General features: G+C 30.5%; 1 protein-coding gene across 4 annotated transcripts; it reads right to left on the reverse strand.

Annotated features, from left to right (window-relative positions):
* Positions 1 to 6874: 6874 nt before the first annotated feature.
* On the reverse strand, positions 6875 to 16142 carry LOC133778421 (kinesin-like protein KIN-14J). 4 transcript variants are annotated; one of them, XM_062218341.1, is made up of 22 exons: positions 15848 to 16142; positions 14833 to 14960; positions 14550 to 14707; positions 14294 to 14392; positions 13661 to 13913; positions 13400 to 13524; positions 13188 to 13271; positions 12974 to 13051; positions 12800 to 12892; positions 12681 to 12710; positions 11666 to 12007; positions 11508 to 11589; positions 11294 to 11389; positions 11042 to 11215; positions 10811 to 10917; positions 10554 to 10733; positions 10214 to 10377; positions 9626 to 9879; positions 9332 to 9495; positions 7895 to 8502; positions 7298 to 7401; positions 6875 to 7179 (listed from the first exon to the last, which is right to left on the reverse strand). In XM_062218341.1, the coding sequence occupies exons 2-22, from the start codon at positions 14909 to 14911 to the stop codon at positions 7118 to 7120; spliced, it is 3336 nt and encodes a 1111-aa protein (XP_062074325.1). In that variant the 5' UTR covers positions 14912 to 14960; positions 15848 to 16142; the 3' UTR covers positions 6875 to 7117. The 4 variants fall into 4 exon arrangements, with proteins under 4 accessions (XP_062074325.1, XP_062074326.1, XP_062074323.1 ...); XM_062218342.1 differs by having other exon boundaries at positions 6875 to 7188; positions 13400 to 13440; positions 15848 to 16141; XM_062218339.1 differs by having other exon boundaries at positions 6875 to 7188; positions 15848 to 16141.
* Positions 16143 to 22055: the final 5913 nt, after the last annotated feature.

Here is a 22055-nt window from a genome sequence, read left to right on the forward strand (position 1 = left end):
CATTCCCAATTAACTCCCAGTTATCCTGAAAAAAATAGCTTGAATATCCATCTGGTCCCGGTGCCTTGACCCCTGGAATTTCAAAGATGATTTTCCTGACTTCTTCCTTTGTAAAATCGCCCAGTAATAAATCAGCTTGTTGCTTGGTCACCAAAGGCCCTTGTTTCACCACATTAATTAGAGCAGAATGCCTATTAGCCATTTTATTACCAAGTAAGTTTTGATAAAAGGACAGAAAAGCTTCTGTAACTTGAGAATGTGTATCTACTCTGATTCCTTCTTGGTTTTCAATTGATAAAATTCTATTTTGTCGTCTTCTTGCTCTAATGCTGGCATGAAAAATTGTTGTGTTTGTGATAACTCTACAAAATAGAGTTATTTTACCACTTTTTATGTGCTAATTGTTGCTTAATTCTTGAGTTTTTAAGTAATTTATTAAGTTTTTAAGTAATTTTGAATTTATTAGTCTTATCATGATTTTATATACTTTTGTGTGTTTTTATAGTTATTTTGTTGTAAAGTGTTGTAGTTAATTATTTGAATTATTATTGTTAAGTTAGTGGTAAAAAAATGTTGTATTTTTTAACTTAAATATAAAATATAAATTAAGTTATAATTAATATTTTCAAAGAATTAAATTGATTTATTTTTTAAATTGAAAATATTTTATTATGATTTATTTATGTTTATTTTGTAGGGAATTTATTGTATTTGTGGGCTTTGAAAAGAAAAGATATAAAGCTGAAAAAAAATGGCATTTTTCAAAAGTCATAAGCCTCATGGGCCCTGCCACCTTCTAGGCCCAACAAGCTCCTTACCCACACGCCTGAAGCTCCCTCCAGCTGCATCAATCAAGGAGCACAAGTCTTCCTCTTCAATTGCATGCTTCATTCCACTCCTGCGCCTGCCATCAAATGCCACCTTGCAGCTCCATGTGCTAACAAATTCTCCCAGCAGCATGACCACACGCCTGTCCAAGCCATTTGGGCCAATTGCTCCAGGCCCAATAGCAATCCAACTCCTCAGCCAACCGAAACATCCTTGACCCAAGAATCTTCCCAGTTGCCAATTCCTCCAGGTCGTACACCACAGCTGCTCCCCACGCCCACAAAGCCTCCAATTGTATTGAGCCCAACAATATCACTTTGTCTTCTATGACAAAAATACCACATTTTTACCTCACTTTTTACATTTTTTACCCCAAAACATAATTATTACACCATATAATTTATCCCTATTTGCCATATTATAATTAATTAAATTAATTTAATCAATTTAATTCATTTGAATTGATTATTTTAATACCTTATTTTTGGCTATAAATAAGGAGTTTTGAAGACCATTTAGGGTGCCCATTTTGGAGGGAGGTTACTATACCATAATTTCTACACATTCAAAACCTCTCTATTCTCTTCATCTTCTTCTTCTTTTTATTTTTTTCTATGTATTTTTAGAGGAACAATTTGGGGGTTTCTCCTCCAAATTTTCCTATTTATGTTTGTAATTTTTAGTGTATTTTATATTCTAGTTATGTGTTTCTAATCTTTTTAAGATTATTAAGGTGATGATGAAACATTTTGTAACTAGATAGTATTTATTTTGTATGTTGATTTCCCATTTTGTGCAACAAAGTTTATGGAATTTTCTTCTTCAAATATCTTCTTTCATCTTAAATATCATGTATTTTGGATTGTTAGCACATATTTAAACTTTGATCTTCATTAGTGCAAATACATAATATTCTTTGTGTAAGATGTGTCATTAAATTGTACACATCCATGCTTAGAACAAAAATATTATGTTTTGCCTTATAAATAATGTTCATTGATTTATTTGTTATTTCATTAGATTGATTTACACTAAATGCTTTGAAATTATAACTTTGAAAAGTGAAGAAAAATCTTATATTTTTGGAAGAAATTTGTACTTAAATTATAAATCTATTTAGAAAATGATAGTTTGATTTATCTTAACTATCACTAAAACTTGGGAATCAATATACTTATAAATATTATTGAACTTATATTTTGTGGATTCTAATCCTTAATAATCTTATTTTACCATCTTCATTTCTATTATTAATTTTTATTTATATATATTGTCTTTTATTTATTTATATTTATTGTCTTTAATTTCTATACTATTGTCTTTTATTTTATTTTTATTGTTACAAATTTGCATCAATCTTTGGAGCTAGGTTATAATTTATTAATTTTGATTTAAAATAGTTTCATTTTCGATTTTAGACAACTCCTTTGGGTTCGATCTCGTGCTTACACGAAAACTATTCTATAAATACGATTCGTGCGCTTGCGAGTATAATTTTAAACATACCCGTTTTGGGTCTATCAGTTTGCATCTCCATCCTTGAGCCAACTTAGTTTGGCCTTTTGTTGCAAAAAAGAATACAACTCTTTATGTACTTGAATATATTTGTCCCTGGCTTCTGCTTCTCGAGTATGCAAATCAGGATTCAAAGGATCTAATTGAAGTTTTTCTTGACAGTCAACCAATCGCTCCTTGGCCTGAGCATCAGCTGTATGGATATCACTGTACCCCTGTTTGTTTAGCTCTTTTAAGACTCCCTTGAGAGCCTTGAGTTTAGTCACTACTTGATACATTTTTGTCCCAGTAAATGCTCGCTTCCAAACCGCCTCCACTGACTCTGAATACTTTGGATGAGAAGACCACATTCTAAAGTATTTAAATGGATTTTTGCCACTTAGAATCTCAGGATACACAGCCAAAACCACAGGGGTATGGTCAAAAATCCCTTCAGGCAGAAACACTGCTTCAGCATTGTTAAAAAAATTCAGCCATGTCTGATTTGCAAGCACCCTATCTATTTTGGAGTAAATTCTATCATCTCCTTGTTGTTTATTGCTCCAAGTGAAAAAAACTCCCACTATACTTTACATCTTCTAATTGGCATTCCCCAATACAGTCAATAAAATCTGTGGTTGTGTTATACTTCACTTGTTTACCAAGCCTTTCGTATTTATTCAATATCTCATTGAAATCTCCCATGACAACCCATGCTTCCTGGGTATTTATGTCCTGTCGATCTTTCCATAACATCTTTCTCCCATCTATATCATTAACAGCATACACAAAAGTGACATAGAACCGAATCTTACCATCCATCGTGGACACTAGAAGGTGTATGAGTTGGCTAGGACATCTTAAAATGCTCACTATAAAATTAAGAGGATTCCATGCTATTATGATTCGCCCACCCGCATGCCAAGCTATGTTAGAAGTAAAACACCAACCACTGAACATGTTAACATATAAAGACCCAAGTTTCCGGGCCTTAACCCTCGTCTCGAGAAGACCAACTAAACTCACCTTTTGAGAATGAAGCAAGTGCCTGACTAATTGTTGCTTTTGTGGGTTGTTGATCCCTCGGACGTTCCAACTCAAAATTCTATCCATTTCGAAGAGGAGGCACTCCCCCTCCTCCTGTTTTCTCTCCTTTGTTTAAACCATTGAAGTCTACTTTGCCCGGAATCTGCTCAGATAATTCTTGTGGTCTAGCTTTTGGTGTCTGCTGTCCTCCATTCGTGTCTTCTGCAACAACACCCTCACTTGCTGAAATCGATGCACCAGGCAGCTCAGCTAATGCCTGAAATGAATTAGTTGTTTGTGTTTCCACCGTTCCCTTATCCTTATACTTCCTTCCTTTAGTGATTTGCTGAAATCCATCCGCATCTACTGTCAGTTCCTGGGCAGGTTGATTAGTTACTGCTACCTTGACATCTTCTTTGACTACCCATTGTTGTTTCTGCCCCTCTTTCTTCCTGCAAGCATCAGTCGTGTGTCCCATGCCTTTGCAATGGCCACAGACAATAGGCTTCCATTCGTATATGACCAATACAGAGACCTTAGAACCATATTCATCTTTAAAGTAAATGAGTTCCGGAAAATCCTGTTTGATAGAAACTTCTATGAGGACTCTTGAGAAATTGAGTTTATCTCGCTCTTTGGTCACTGAATCCACCTGCACAGGCTTTCCCAATTGCCCAACAATCTTGAACAACGATTTCTCACCCCAATATTTCAATTCTAAATCAGAGACTTGAATCCATATCGGTACCGTGTGGACATCTTCTTTCTTGAAATTGGTATTGGGATCCCAGGCCTTCATCACCACAGACCTCTTATTGAGAAAGATGTACCCGCCATTGAGTACCTCATCCCTGTCTTCAATGGTTTCAAATCGAATGAGGAATACCCCATATGATAGCAGCCCGACCTTATCTACTTTATCTCTCCACATTCTTCTAACAAACCCCTCAAAGACTAACTGTGGTGGGTTAGCTCCAAGCACATAGCACACCATAGAAGAATTCCAAAATGCTACCTCTTCCTCAATGTCTTCCATTGTGATTTTTACCTTACAATCTTGCTCAGTATTCGAAAAAGAATTATCCAAATTCCTTATGACTGTTCCCGATCTCAGAATCGGAGGAGTATTAGGATTACCTTGCGAAATGCTCTCAGCACATTTACGATTGGCAGCTAAAAAACCTGCAAAGTCCGATCTGATTTCCTCCTGTCTCTGTATGTCTCGCAAGGATGATTTGGGTGACAGAGGCTCTGGAAGCCCATCACACAATGCATGCTCCATAGGCATCGAACCAGCAACAAGCACCTCCACTCCATCATCATCTTCATCTGAAAAAGCAATTGGCTCAATGCCAAGCACAACCTCCATGGATTTTGTTTTTTGAACATCTGAAGAAGAGGATGGACCTCTCTTCTTTGGTTTCTTGACAGCAGATTTCGATTTCCCCTGAATTTTTGCCCTTGTTTTCGCCATAGCACCAGCTCGAAAGCTGCAAGAAGTGCCAAAACAGAGAAAACTTTTGTACTCTCAAGTGAATAGATTTGAGAAGAAGTAAAAGTTAAAAAAAAAAAAAAAAAAAAAACAACGTATGATTTTATTATTTTTAAATAATTATCATTGCAAAATATCTCAAAAATATCTTATTTTAATTTTTCTAATTATTTATTTTATTTTATTTAAGTTTAAGTGTTTATAAACTACCGTTAAATATAATAATATTCTGTTAAATATGAGAATATTCCGTTAAAGCTAACATTAAAAAAATAAAAGACCGTTAAAACTAAGAATTTCCGTTATCTACACACTTATTATATAGAAGAGATATGGGAAAATTTATTAAAGAAAAAACTAAAGTATGAAAAACACAATTAGTAGCTAATTAAAATATAGAAATGTCACATGTTTTATCATAGTTATGTTTTCTTTGATTTTGAAAGTAATTTTTTTTTCAATTTTTTATATTTTCCTTCAATTTTTAATTATTTTTTCTTTTTTTTCCTTACTTATTTTTTCTTCCATTTTTTCCTTTTTCTACCAATTTTTAGCCTTCATCCTTTTTTTTTTCTTTCCATTTTTCCATTCTCTTCTTATTTTTATTCATTTATCTATTTTTTTTCTTCTTCCATTTTTTTTTTTTTTTCTACCAATTTTTTCATTCATATTTTTTCAATCCATTTTTCTATTTTTTTTTTCTTCTTCTTTTCTTTTTTATTCATTCATCTATTTTTTTCCTTCATCATTTTTTTTGTTTTTTTTCATATTTTTTTAGTTTTCTTTCTTAAGTTTTTTTCCTTTTTTTTTCTTCATTTTTTGTACTTATTATTTTCTCATTCCATTTTATTTTTCTTTCATTTTTTTCACACATATTCTAACATTACATAATTATTTTACTATTTTTTTATATATTATCTTTTATTATTGTAATTTTTTTATAGTTTTTTCCACTATATATAAAAAAATTCAAATTAATTTTTTCAGTATTTTCTTTTTACTATAACCCTTATAGTAACACCAGAATTTGAAAAGAAAACTAATAAAAATATGAAAACGTGAATGGGTAAACAGTTACCCTGATGTGAATATTCAAATCTAGAAAAAAATTATATGAAGAAGATGGGAGAGAAGGGAAAGGGGGTGAATCTAATTTTTAAAATTTTTTTATCTTCAGATCTGGGGTAACTGGTTACCTTCCCGTTTTTTGTATATATTTATGGAGGTAACTGGTTACATTCACGTTCTTTGTGTGTATATTTCTGGAGGTAACTGGTTACCTTCACGTTATGATGTGTGTATATTTCTGGATTCTTTATAGTAACTGGTTACCTATGTGTTACTAAAATTAGTTACTTCTTCATTTTTTAATTAAGTGTTCTTCATCTTTTTCCTACAAATTTGATGTTTCTTTTCATATTTAATATGAGTAACCCGTCACCCCTCTTATGATAACTAATTACTCTTCCTAATACATATTATTTAATCTAGCTTTAGAATTATTTTTTACATAACCATCAAAAATCAATCAAGTAACTAGTTACCTTACACATTATTTGAAAAAAAGAAACGTAAAATCCAAAAAAAATAGAAAAAAATGTTTATAATAAATAAAAAATAATTTTAAACACAATTCACATTACCAAAAAAAATTGCAAAACAACCGAAGAAAAATTTAATATAAAATTAGTAATATAAAAAAAACAAATAAGCTAAAAAAATAATAATCAAATTACAAACATAACCTTCCAAAATAATAAAACTTGATTAAGATTAAAACTATAGCATAAACCAACTTTTATACAAAAATTTGAGAAAATAAATTCATAAAAATGAAAATTCTTAAAATCAACCAATGATTAACTTTTTTTTTGAAAAAAAAAACCGTATTTTTGCAATCTCATATTAAATGTAATTTCCTCTTTAAATTATGATATGATCAGGCTCAACTCAACCATCCCACTTGGCCATTTTCTCAACTGCTTAAGAAAATCAACGATTTGTTCCAGTCCAAGAAAATATAAAACACCCAACTAATCTTAAACGTTTATATGTAAATATACATATATATAAATCATGAGAACCAAATTACATTATGATCATTGAAGTACATATTTTTACAAGTTTCCAATTGCCTCTTCAAATATCAGACAAATGGAAGCAACAGAAGAGAACTGGAATACAAAACACAAACTATAACATGTTCCTAGCATCAGTGCACCATGCAAAAAGAAAGAAAATCAAAGGTCTAATGACTATTCCTATCCGAAATGCCAATTACTGCCATCGTTTGGCAGCTTTCGAGGCTGAGGAGCTGCCTGTAGTTGGCTTCTTAGCACCTGACGTACCTTGATACAACAATGTTGAGCATGAGTAATGGAAAATAGATGGTTGAATTACCCTTACTCTTAAGGCAAAGATGGCAACATAATTTAAGTGGTGAAGAAGATGACATACCTGACAAAACCTTGGATGAACTTCTGGTGGTCAGTGACAATCGAGATGATTTCACTGACAATGACTTTTGTGGAGGCTTTGGAAGCCTAGATGGTATAGTTGGCCTGATTGCAGTCAGATATAAACAAGATACATTAGGCTTATTTGTAGAAAGTCTCATCTCATGATAACTAGCTATGTCAGATGAAGAATCTCCCGAAACCAAGTAATCAGATAACAGACCAAAGAAAAGCTATCAGGTGTGAGAAGATGCAATCAAGGTTTGATTTAGTCAATCGTTGTTTTGTAGGAACAAGATCAGTTTTTGATTATTCTGTTTTTATTTGTATTTGTTTCCTAGTTTGTTGGGATACTTTCTAGCCAGAATATCTCTGTATTATAGGTCCTTTCTGTGTATTTAGTGAATGATCATAATAAGAAGTAAGCAGTGTTTTAGAGTTCTCTTCTCCGGTATCTTTCTCACAAAACAAAGAGTTGTAAAAATAGCACAGTTAGCCACTTAAACATATTTTCCAATAGAGTTCAGCTATTATGTGTTAAACCGAAAGAAGAGCACAGTAAATATGTTCAACAGGTGATAGAGAAAGAAATACTCACTTCTCCATGACCTCAGATTGTGTTCTTTCCAGTCGATTGTTCTCAGTGGGAGTTTTCTGAGTTTGTACCTTCTCAGCTTTACTTTGTTCAGTTTGTGCATTCTCAGATTTTGTATTTTCAAATGTTTTTGCAGATTCCGGGAACAGAGTGAACTCCACAACACTGGCTATTGAACCATCAGTTTCTGTTCCCATTGAAAGACCACCATCAGATATGTCACTTAATCTCTCCTCAGAATCTGCATCCCCAAAGCCCAAAAGATCAAAGTCTTCATTTAAGTTCTGATTTGCATCTCCTAAAAGCTTCAACTGAGAGGAGAATTCTTTCTGATTTCTCAAGTCTTCGATTGACTGCTGAGAACCACTTTCAGAATGCTTCTCACTATATTCTGAGCAGTTGTCCATATCAGAATTTTTTTCACTTGGCCCTGATCCTTTCCCTCCATATAAACGATTGTTCTGTCGAGGAGTCCCCATTGAATATTTTCTTGGAGATGAAGACCTATATCTTGTTGCGCTCATACTACTCTTCACACCATTGACATTAGTCTTCTGTAACTGCTCAAGCTCCTCATCCTTCTTTGTAATAACATCTTTAAGGGATGCCACCTAAAAGATGTCCAATAAATAATGGCAGTGAGTAATGAAAAACAGGTACCAAACATTTAACAGTAAGCATATGAAGTTATGATTACTAATTCAGTCTGATGTATAAATTTGAGAGGTTTACATGATACAAGAACATTTCCAGAAAATGGGTTTACCATCAAAACTGGAACAAAAAAAGAACCAGAAATATATAGCTAGTGTTTGCCAAAGAGTTTTAGACAAAACCTTGGGTTCAAGGTAGTCCTCACTAGTCACTACAAGGAAAAAGGTGTAATCCAAACAAAGGAAACATAGAAAAGTACGGGTAATACAAAAGTGCAAGAATAGTATATAATAGACTATTATTAGGCACTCACTATTGAAGTTATAATTTTATGACCCATACATTGAAATAAAAAATCAACGTCCGGGAGCTTGAAAGTCAAAGATCCACGCACCAAGGTTTACAACATACATATGGACTCATTTATCCCAAACTTAAGAAACACTTAACTAACCACACCTAAACCTGGTACATCATGTAGAATAAGTGATTGTTGTCTACAATAGTAGATGATTGGATCTTCGAAAATCTTTGGAAGTAATGAAAAGAAGTTGCATTAGCAGGACATACTGGAAATGAACCCTTTATAATTTAAAAAAAAAAATCCAATAATGTCAATACAACTGAAATTTTAGCTACATTGGTTGCATCATATGACAAATCATAAATCTTAACCCATAACAATCATTGATTTGAATATATGGCAACAACACTCCAGAATTTAGGCATAACACTGAAAACCAGTATATCTAAACAGACATGTTTAAGAAGAAATAAAGCTAAGACCTGTTCCATAAGATCTCTAACATCCCTTCCTTCTTTGTTGCTCCGTGCAGCACCTAATTCAACACCAGAAACCCTCTCTGCAAACTTTAAAGTGCTTATAGTTTCAGAGTAGGATTCTGTATCAGGATTCAGCTGTACAAACATAAGAGTCTTTGCTTGACCACCTGCAGTTGGGGATGGAAAACAAAAACAATCAAGGATTCCTCAATAAAGCTAGTGGAAAACAGAGTACAAATACATACAACACATAAAGACCATAATATTTTGCAACTGAGGACCAAAAATTATAAGTACCTAAAGAGCTCTGAAGTACTTGAGTTAATTTGCTATTTCTATATGGCACATGAGAATTCTTTTGTGCTAAAGCAAAAATGACATCTCCAAGAGCTGATAGTGACTTATTTATATGCTGTGCCTCCCGAAGCCTCTCTCCAGTTGCTTCAGAGCGATCTACCCTCTCACTGCCAGCGAGATCTACCAAATGTAGGCTACCACGTAGAATACTTTCTGTTTTCAGGTCCGTACCACGAACATGAACAGTGAGAACACTGCATCATTTTGTTAGATATAAACCATGATCAGAAATGAAACATTGAAATCAATATGAAAAGAGATAAAGAAAGATATTAAAAAATACATAAATAACCCATTAAATACATTCACATACGATGAAAGCAGAAATCTGTCAAACAACTAAGCATACATGCATATGTCAATTGTTACAGACACAAACAAAATTCTCAAAATATTTTTAAGGCAGACACTACAATCCATGTTTATATAGGCTTGATCTTGAAGTGAAGCAAGATTAGAAAGTAAGCAAAGCATTTCAGATCCTGAACAAGATATTAGAAAATAAAAACTTTGTAAAAAGAATAAAACCTGTGGGATCTGCTACTTCTTTCATTGAGTGCTGTTGCACCAACTGCTCGGTTCATTAATCCAATATGCATCAATTCTAGGACATCTTTAGTTGATTTAACAGAATGCATGCTTGCATCAGGAACAGCTAATCCATTTGGTTGGGCTGTACTCCAAATCCCAAGTGTGTGCAAGTTAAGGAAAAAAAAAGCCAAAATATAGCAGACCACACTCATTTGAGAGAAAACAACAAAATAAGCATACAAAGAAGCAGCAGGCAAGCAACTTTAAGGCAAACTGTTAGTTCAAAAATCTCAACCAAAAAAATAAATAAAAATGAACATAAGACAGATATAGGATATCTTTTCTGGGAACTTTCATTCGAGAGTAGATCACGAACTTGTTCATTATATATCTCAACCATTTGAACACCAACTTCATAAGCAATGGAGCTCTTCCTGCTCTGAGAAAGTTGAAAAAGATCATTCAATGCACGATAGTTGACTCCCCAGTCCACTCTTGATGATATGCTAGGCCCACTCTGAGATAACAAAGACAAATATTAAGCCAGAACTAAAATGTGTATAAATTATGAGAAAATACAAACAAATTATATACCATTGTATAGGTCTTTCCTGACCCCGTTTGACCATAGGCAAATATACACACATTATATCCATCAAGCACAGAACGGATTAATGGTTGAGTGTCCAAGAAAACCTCCTCTGTTAACATTCAACATACAATATGTCTCATCAATAGCACAGGCAGAGTGACCAATTCAAATAAAATATGAAAACAGAATCAGAACCTTGAAAATTATTTGAGACATGTTACAAAAGTTAGTACCTTGAGAAGCTGTAGGACCAAATACTTTGTTGAATTTGAATAGTCTGTGGCTTCCTTGTTTAGAGGGATTTGCAATTATTAATTCACCATTTTCACCAACATGCTCTACTGTGGTGTGTTTCTTACTTTGTCCTGGAAGAAATGGTCTTATTCGACAGTACACTCTTATATTACCTACAAGAAGAACAATATATTAATACCATTACCTAACAACTATTATATGCAAAAACATTATTGTGCTAAACAACATACCCTTCAAATCCTGAACCTCGTTATACAATCTTCGATTTTCAGCAAGAACTGTATGATAATTTTCAGCAGCATCCGCAAGTCCTTTAAGCTTCACTCCTAGTATATGTAAAATATATGCATCATAAAATATCAAGGAAAAAACAGTGGAAAATTATAACCTGAAACAATATCAACTAAAAAAGGAAATAACACAAGCAAACATCAAGTAAAGTACCTAAGTAATTAAACTCGTCGGAGTAACTTCTTTTCGTCTTCAAGACTTCATGTTTTGCGGACTCCATTGAAGCCCTCAAATCCTATTATAATTAAATAACATTTAGTATAAAAATGTTAAAAGTTAAACTTCGTAACAATTTAATGATGTAGGCCTACCTGCAACGCTCCACACTGGAAATTTATAAAGTTCTGGTAAGTACGCTCTTTCTTTTTCCATCTCCGTAATTTAGACTCTGCGAATGACTCTATTTCTTTCATCTTTTTCCTTGAATCTATCAATTCATGCTCAAATTCCTTTAACTTCTGCTCCAATTGAATTTTTTCTTCCTTGGCATTTTCCTCTAACTGCAGACAATGACTTTCATGTTTGTTTATGGTTGATTCTAGTTCTTCTTTAAGTCTTGAAATCTCATTTTGAAATTGATTTTTCTCTCCCCTTATTTTCTCAACATCCTTCTCTTCAAGTTTTTTCTTCTCCTCTAACTTCATTTTCTCATACTGCATATTCCAATAAGCATATTAAGAATATACAAACAGCCCAAAAAATATAACTAAAAAAACTGAACCTTACAGATAATTAAAGTATCCTGTTCTGCAAGTTAAGAAGAAAATATTACAAGCACTATCAAAATACTTTAGGAATTTTAGGGTATGTATCAGATTGTTCAATTAATTGTCTAGCATTGTTTTCAATAGTTACTTGTAAATTTATGGTAGGACTATTAAGAAGCGTTCATTATTTTCAATAATTGGATCAAACCACTAGTATTAAGCCACTGACTTTACTTCAATATAGTTAAGCAAACACATAATAAATATGGGATGAGTAAAATCCCAAATAATTAAAACATGATAAGCAACAATGGACAAGTTAGAACATGCATAAGTGAAAACTAATGGAAGTATGTTTATCAATAATCGCATGCATGATAGACGATATGTAATTTTATACACGACTAGAGTAATAGTTTATAAGAGCATAATTGTGTAGCTCGTTTTTTATTTGTATAATGAGCTCTAAGATTATAATAACTTTAACAAAACAATTATGGTATCTGATATAAATTAATAAAGACAAAAAAACATAATATGCATTGAAAGAACATGTTACAGCATATTCACGTAAACGAAAAAGCTGGGAAACGAACAAATTTACAGTACAAGCCAGTACCTTTAAAAGCTGAAGCTGGTCCAAGACAACCTACACAAATCGATGGTAGTTTAATAAATTAGGTTAATTTAATCTGTTAAAAAAAAAAAAGCATAGTCAAAATCTATAACTTGACTAACCTCGTTCTCTTCAGTTGTCCCTAATGCAAGGCTTTCAAGTACTCTAAGTTTTGATTGATACTTCTCTTCACGAGCCAAGAAGAGATTGTTATGCTACAAGCAGGTAACATAAACAGTCAATAGTGACCATTATTTATGTATGGGTGGGGAAAGAAAAGCAAATTAGCATTTTACATTTTTCAAGTTCTTTGCTTGATTTGAGATACGCTGCTGGATCACATCCATTACTTTTCTCAGCAGATATGCAACACGCTGATTAAAGTATTCATGAAAATAGAAGTTAGAACTGCTAAACAAAATACACAAAGGGGAAAAAAAGTAATCTAGAAACTAAGGAATTAATGCATGGTTTAACAATATACATCCACACATCCTCTTACTGCCATACATTAGAAAGATCACCATTTTTTCTTTGGATGATATCTTCCAAAATCTGATTGACTGCGTTACAGAGTGACTGAGTTGATGTGTTCTGCACAAAATAATTGCAAGACACATAAGCATCATCAAACTTGAGTTTGTTCCAACAAAATAACTTAATAATCATACTCCCATTTGCACCAATATAATTTAAACAAGAAAGAAAGTTCAAGAGCTTACGTCAAAACTATATGAGTTGATGATTTCCAAAATCTTGGCATCTGAAAGATCAGCATAGCACCCTTGTTTCAACAATAGCTCGTGAAATTTCTGTGCAGTCTGATGGGTAAAAGTAGCTGATAGGTCTAAAAGAATTTGGAAAAACAAAAGAAACAGAAAAGTAAAAACGCAATGTAAATAATCATAAATGACACTCAGCCCCCTCCCCCCTTCTGATACTACTGCTTCCATTCTATTTTAGAAATAAACCTGTAATAATACCTGTTGTAACAGAATCCCGAGGACCAGGTTGGAGAACGGTACCAACTAATTTTCTTAGCATTTCTTCTTTATGGGTAGCATATTGTCCATACGTAGATAAATCCTCTTGTAAACCATCAAATCCATTTATAGATTCTACCTCTGACAAATCCCATCTCTTTCTTGTGTGAAATCCGTTTTTATCTTCCCCAGCACCATAATCAAAAGCCGCTCTAAGTGTACCAAGGCACTGTAAAACTGGCACCAGAGATCCCTGCAAACAACCTCATCCCATTGATAACCATAAACAAAGCTAAGAGGTGCAAGAATTGGGAAGGACCCTATGAATTGCATGTCAAATAGTGGTTCCACATTGCAAGTAATTTCAAGTGGAATTTATTTAGATTTAAACTCATGCCCTTTAAGAAGGCTTGTTAACTAACTTTTAGTGGTTTATGGTAATGCTAAGCACAAGAGTCGCAATACAACATTTAACACCCACCAGCATAGGTTTAACTATTAGGCCACAGTGTCCATACCATACTTAATATCCAGCAACCCAGATACTACAGCAATGAAATCAGACTACCACATATCCAGCAAGATGAAACAACAAAACAAATTAATACTAATAATGAAATGGACTTAATGTACCTGCTCTAAGTCTACAATTTGAAAGCTCGGCAAACCTAATTCCTCCACAGCTGCCAAAAACCTTTTGACATTTGTGACACCTGGATCAGAACTGGGTACCTAGATTAGGAGAAAAAGGAAAAAATGAACCACGTGATATATAAAATTAGGTTATAGTTCCAAGTTCACCATATTTACAACTAACACATTCTTTTTAAAGGGATTATAAAAAATTCTTAAATAAAATAAATACCAGACAACAAAGTAGTATTCCTACCATTTCAAGTGAGCCAGGACATAATTTATTCAAAATGCTACATAAAACAGTCCCATCAATCAAGGATGCCCTCAATTCCTCTGTTGAGGCCTCAATTGGCAAGCACAGATGAGGAAGCAAATCATTTATCCACTCCAACAGAGATGACTTCTGATAGCCTAAACATAAAATGACAGTCAAAGATATAGCATGTAGAAGCATTTGAAAATAAAATCAAAGGAACATGCCTCTTGACACCTCCTTCGAATGAAAAATAAGCCTACAACAATCAGAGATTACTTACCTTGAGACATGTCACCGAAATTTTCCATCATTGCAGCATATTCATCATATGTTCCATTTTGAACTTTCCGTTCTTCCATATTCACCAGCTTGTGGCTGGAAATGGATGGTCACACTTCATGATGAATCCTACAAGAATATCCAGCTTCAAAAATCCAATATAGACATGGAGTTGCTGGAATTAAAAGCCATAAGCCAAAGGAAAACATTCCACCATAGGAAGGATACGGAAAAAAATGTGAAGACACACCAAAGCAAAACCCAAGTCAGAATCCTCTAATCATCACAAAGTTTTACATATCTGCCATATGGCCTTATCATATTAAAATTAAATCAATAACACAATGCCCAACCGAAAAAACCAATGCTTTATAACATGTCATTCTGGGCCATCATAATTCTAACTACACAAAATGGTTTGTAGGTTTTTCATTGGAATGTAGTTGTCTTTGTTCTAGACAACTATACGTAAAACAAATAGTGATACAAAACTACCCACCGCAAAAATATGCAGCTTCGTATTGACCAGATGAGTAAATTTACCTGACAAAAGCAGCTAATCTTCGCAATAATATTTCAAAACCACATTTACACACTAAAGCTCATACATTGATACTTTTCCTCGTCCAACACTTTCGTTTAAACATTTATTACACAGAAGTAAACCCCTTCTATTATTTTCAAATTTTCGTTTACAAATACTTCAAAGCTTTTCCTTTTTCATATAATTTTTTTTTAAATTTCAGAAATCAACCAGTTAAAAACCCCATTTCAAAGCACCATAAATTTCAAAATCCACAAATATGCAGAGAACACGAAAACCCAAAAAGCTCAAATCTCATTCAAAGCTAAAGAATTCCAATTCAGAAGCTACATTGTAAAAATTTCGAGGCAAAAATAGAAAAAAACCTCAGAAACACAAAAACCACAAACTTAAACCTCACATTCAGATCCACGCAAATCCCAAATACAGAACCACGTACCAAACGAAACTTTTTAACCCAGAAATTACTAACCTGAAACGACATGCGCCTTAAATCGCTCTGAGGTTAGAGATCGGAGGTGCACTCACCGAGACAGGGAAATGAGAGATTCTCAAAACCGATCCGTTTCGAAAAATAACACATAAAGCAGATTCATTTCTTGTTCTTATTATTTTCCTTTTTTTCTTTTTTTTTTCCTTAAAATTTAAGCTCACGTTTTCTGAAATAGATATGTAAAACGACGAAAAACATTGGAAATGGAAACGTTAAAAAATGACTCTTTTCTTTCTCTCTATTTTCTCAGATATGGGAGAGAGACATTGATTATGTTTTCCGTTTTAGGATTTCTTTTAATTTAAGAAAAAATAAATAAAATAAAATAAAGAAAAAAGAAAAAGGCTTTTTAAGGGGTTTTGAAAATTGTGGTGTTTTTGGATTCATCCACGATTTTCGGAGTGGCGTTCCCGCCTTGTACTATTCGTTTTTCATATGTGACTTTTTTTTAATAAATGTATTTTACGATAATTTTTTTATAAGCTCAAATCCGATTTGAATTGAACTCAATCGTCATCATTCTTTATTCTCCGGCCAATTAAACAAAAATTATAAATAATTTGTTTATTTATTTTTAAAAAAACTCAAATCGGATTTGAATTGAACTCAATTGTCATCATTCTCTATTCTCCGGCCAATTAAACAAAAATTATAAATAATTTGTTTTTTAAAAAATTGAGAAAAGGAAGGGTACGTGCTTTCACGTGTTTTTCAGGCGCGTTGATGTAGACGTGTATTGTTATTATGTGAACAGGTGATTATGATCATCCTGCCAACTCTACATATCCAATTAAGGAAGAAAATTTAAACTAAATATATCGAATTATCATTTTTTTTAATATTTTACACACAATATTATTCATTTCAATTAGGATATAAAACAAATATATACATGACATTGAAAGTTTTAACTGTCAAATGTTGTTGGAATAATTTTTTTCATTATTTTCATTAATTATTTTTTCAAAATTATTATTAAATTTGTAAAGAAATTAATGTTTATTTATATTATTAATGAATTTTAAGATTGTTACCACTAAACTCTTATTTTAATCTCTTAGGCAACTTCTACCTCTAAAAATATATGTTGGAGCATTTTTTTTCTAATTTTTTTGCATGCCAATATTTGTAGTAGTTACGATATCTTTTCTGCAAATTTTTAAAAAATTTGGAATAGTTTATAGTATTGAAAACAAGTTTGTATTTTTTTTTAACACGTGTGTTAAATCGAAATATTATGAATTATATTTTTCAGCACTATAAACTATTCATAATTTTTCAAAAATTTACAGGAAAAATGATATAACTACAGCAAACACTGCCATGAAATAAATTAGAAAGAAAATACTTCGGCGTATGTTTTTGGAGCGGAGGTTAACTAAAAGGTTAAAAAATAGGAGGTTATAACTAGCACTCCTCATGAATTTTTTATTCGAATTGTGGTGAAAGATGTAACATAATTATTTTAAGAGTTTATACTTTTGTGGACATGTATTTTCTTTCATTATCTGTTTAGACCTTATATTTTGACAAATTATTTTTTGGATTTTGTGTTTTGTAAAATAATTTAAATAGACTTCTAAACCTCATTTTGGTCAAAGATTTTTAAACTAAAATCACAAATAATTATAAAACTAATAACTCAGAACCAAAACATAACTATTTTGCTTAACAATTATGTTGTTGTATTCTTTTTTTTCATCAAAATCGGGTTTAGGAGTTTAAATTATTTTAGAAAATACATGATCAAAAAGTAATTTGTCAAAATACAGAATCCAAACATGTAATGCAAAAATAAATACAAGATCCAAAAAAATATAAACTCTTATTTCAAATTTACTTAAGATAAAAATTATAAAAGAAAATATATTATGACTTTGTTTTTCAATGGATTATCTCATAAAAATAATTAATCTTTACTTTTATTTCTTAATAAGAATGTATTTTAATTTAGTAATAATAGACTCATTTTGCAAAACAATTAGATCATCAGATAAATTAAACAAAATTTGAGGTTTCATAACAAAATCTTTCAAAAAAAAAAACAAGTTTTGCATATTATGGATTCCCCTAGTAATATTAAGTACAAACAAAATTTAAACATAATGTGTAATTAATTTTAAAATTAAGCAGTCGAATACTATATTAGTATGTTGGTGTCATTTTTTCCTTATTTTTAAAAAACTATTCATATGTTTTTTTTTCTTTTGGAAATTTCATTTTTATCTTTTAATTTTTTGGGTAATTTTTTTTTCAAAATAAAATTACTTTTAGTTTGATGATAATGTAATTATGTTATGTCTTATGTGTGAGGACCATAATTACATAATAATATTTGATTGGACCACAAATCAAACAGTGTTTAATGCATAATCCACAATAAGCATTTTCTTAAAACTTTACCTAACTTTTCTAAAATTTTGAGTGTGTCCTTCCTTTAGTGAGCTTTTTATTATGTCATTTAGCAAACAAAAATAACCTTATATATAGTCTTAATTTATTTATTTTATTTTTCAGGTATACAACTGCACATTAAATTTGTTAGTAAAAATAGTGATACTTATTACAGAAATAAATAACAAGTTAATTTCCCAGCCATTAAATGGTCTTTAAAGCTTCTTCATAAATAACTCTTGAATACCAATTTTAATTTGTAATAAAAAAATACTGGATCTTTACTGAAATTTACAAAATATAATATTTTAATTGAAATGTTTAGTTGATTTAAATATGACAAAGGATAATGGTAATTGTAAAAAAAAAAAAAAACTCTTATAGAGAACATATTTATAATGAAAAATTATCGCCTATTAGTGGAGAAATATAAATATTATAAGGAATTAGTGGAATTATATTTATTTCCTAGTTGTTTGATAAGTAGGAAAATGAAAGAAAATCGATTTATAATAAAAATACTATATTACTCTTAAATTATTAATGTAAAAAAATTGAAAAAATAATTTAGTAATTTTACACTTATGGGTTTTTATAAAGATATTTTTCTTATTTTGGAGGAGAAAATTTCTTATGGCCCTACCTAACATTGTTCTTTCAACTTTTCTTCCCTATCAAATGCCCTATTTTTCTTTTCATTTTTCACTTCTATACTTTTTTTTCTACATAGTGTTGTATAGTGGAAAAGGGTGAGAAAATAAAACTTAATCTTATATTTGGTAGATGAGAAAATTAGGAGGAAAGAAAAGTTTAGGGAGTGAAGAGAATAAAAAAAAAATTGTTTGGTTGGGGAGAAAAGTGGGTGGGAAAAAAATTAGGGAGACTAACCAATTTGTGTTCTTCCAAAAATGAATATAAAAGTGGAGAGAAGACTTTTAAAGTATATAAATTATCTATTTAGCCTTAATTTTAATTCATACAAAATTATTGAATCTTAATCTCACTTTTATTTTATTTACTTCCTTCCTTCCTACCAAACAAAATAAGAGAGAAACATTTTTTTTCTATCTTTCTACTTTTCCATATGAGAACAAAATTAAAGAGAGTTCAGATTAGTGTGATTCGTAGTTGAGAAAAATGAATGGAAGAAAAAAGTGAAAATAGAAGTGGAACTACTAAAATCCATAATTCCAATACCAAAAAGTTGAGAGAAGTTAGAAGAGACAAAAATATCTTATTAAATTAGTACATTACCTTTACTGATAATTATAAAGATTAAAATGATATAAATAAAATAATAATTTTCTTTTAAGAAAATTTTCTTTCTTAAAAGAAAATGTTTTGTCAAAAAATAAAATCATAAAAGAAAAGTTTTTTTTTTTCCTTTCCTTCATTATAAACTAGAATGATATGTTATAATTAACAAAAGTATCAAACTTAACATACATGTGGAAAAAGCACATAAACCAAGTTGTTAACACATGAGACCAAAAGTAATGATAAACTAATGACGTTGTCATTCCATCACTTCTCGCTAATCATTATTTCATAGTATATGATCTTTAGTAGATCCTTCCTTTAAAAAAACAAAAAATAAAACATTTGCATAATGTAAATAAATCAAAATATGGATTTGGTGTGTCTGTTTTCAATAATATTATTGTGGTATTTTGTAATTTAAAATTGTATATATTTAGTAGTATTTATTCAAATTTAATTAATAAAATTTTATTTATACGACATAAGATATATATGTAATTAAGTAATTAAATTTAAATTTGAAACTCATATAATTTAGGACAGTTTAGTTGTATTGATAAAATATTATTGATCTCATTTGAGTTTAATGTATTAAATATATACAATTTTAAATTACAGGTACCCAACGACCATTATTAAAAATATAAGGTAACAAATTTGTATTTCAATAATACATACAAAATAAGTATTTATCCTTATTCGAAAGCTGCCACTTGCAATATATATTTTATTTCCAACTATACTTTTTCATTCATTTTCATTTTATTCACGTGTATTACGAATATTTCTTTAGTATAATTATGAATAATAACAGTATAAATAACAATTGAAATGAAAAATATAACTTATAATTTGGCAACAAAAATACATTAATTCCTTTTTTAATTGCAGTATAAGTACTTGTCTTTAGCTTTTATACTTCAACCCAAACATGACAATGTGTATGATCGGTTAATATTTAAATTAAAATTAAATTAATTTAAAATAACAATATTTAAAAGCTAATTTTAAAATGGTAAATATCATTTTAGCCCTTATGTTGTTCAAAAATTATCGATCGAACATTTTGTTTCAATAAATGACAATTCAGATCCTGAGTTTTACAAAATGAAACAAAATAATACTTTAAGCATGATTTTGTATAAAATATTTTTTAAATATACGATTAATTGTTGGGTTATTAAAAATACGATGCGTTTAGAAAAGTAGAGAATGTAACCGAAGAGCAAAGTTGAAAATATTATCTTTAAAATTATTTTGACTAAAATTTGGTTGAGGGTATTATTTTGTTATATTTTGCAAAATTCGGGTCCAAATTATCATATAATAAAATAAATGGTTTGATGGATAACTTTTGCATAATACTAAGGCCAAAATGGTATTTACTCCATTTTAAAATTTATAAATTCAATTTAAGGATATGCATTACGATAATACTCAAATCATTTTAAATTGTAGCGCTTCAATACCCAAATTTTGTTTACCACAATGATACATTTGACCAACAAAAATGGTGTTGTCGTTGGTATGGAATTTAACAGTTGACACAGACACATATGTGGTAGCATTTAATTGGTTAAATTCATTTAAAATTTAATTTTTATTTAAAAAATTAGTTTCTACTAATAAAAATAAAATTAAAAACTAAAATCTTTTTTTAATAATAAAAATATTAATTAATTAAAAAACTTTAAAAAGTAATGTTTTGATTAAATTTTAAAAAATAGGGGATTAAACTAAAAGCTTAAATTAGATAATATAATTGAAAAAATGATATAATTTATTAAAATCGTTGAATAAAATATAAAAGATCGGTTTAATTTGCTTCAAATAATTCAATGACTAAAGATTAATGAAAAAAATTTAAAACATAAAATAAAAGAAATTTAAAACATAAACATATTCAAGTAATATGGTAAGAAAAAGAATTCAAGTAAGAAAGAGAGTGAAAAATACAGTTGAGTATTGTAGAAAGCTGAGAAGAATTGTTCATTCTTGTAAGGTTGAGTTCTGTTATAGCGTTGATTTAGATTGATTGTTGCTAATAAGAGATTAAGGCTGCTCATCTTACCTAACAAAACCAATTCTAAATGTGTTTTTTTGATGAGAAGTTATTTTGAAAGTGTTTGGATATATCAATAAATATTATATATATTTTATGAATAAATTTAGAATTATAAAAAATTACTATTATTTCAAAAATAGTTTCTCAAAAGTCATTTTGTCTCTAGCTTCTCAACTTTTGAATTAAAAAAAAAATTAATTTTTACCCAAACACTTCCAAAAGAAATTTTTTAATCTAGAAGCTTAGCCAAACGTGACAAATCAAGAGTGTTACTAAGGGGTATTAACGATGTCCAACACCACCTAACGTGGTATATCATTATTAGTGTAATTTAGTATTGTGTGTCACGCTTTTCAATTTATAATATAATATATGAGAACAGATACCACATGACACCAATAAACAACATAAGATAGTGTTGGATACTATATAAGTATCTTATAATAAAGAGTGTTGCTATTTGACACC

This window comes from Humulus lupulus, chromosome 5 (assembly GCF_963169125.1).
Source record: "Humulus lupulus chromosome 5, drHumLupu1.1, whole genome shotgun sequence".
Taxonomy (NCBI): domain Eukaryota; kingdom Viridiplantae; phylum Streptophyta; class Magnoliopsida; order Rosales; family Cannabaceae; genus Humulus; species Humulus lupulus.

Bases quoted from the DNA above. Each gene is read 5' to 3' on its own strand.
- LOC133778421 (XM_062218339.1), bottom strand. From the start codon at position 14,911: ATGGAAGAACGGAAAGTTCAAAATGGAACATATGATGAATATGCTGCA. The intron at 13,914-14,293 runs GTACATTAAGTC...GGTTGTTTGCAG, and splicing joins AAATTGTAGACTTAGAGCAG to GGATCTCTGGTGCCAGTTTT. The intron at 11,390-11,507 runs GTACTTTACTTG...TACATATACTAG, and splicing joins CGACGAGTTTAATTACTTAG to GAGTGAAGCTTAAAGGACTT.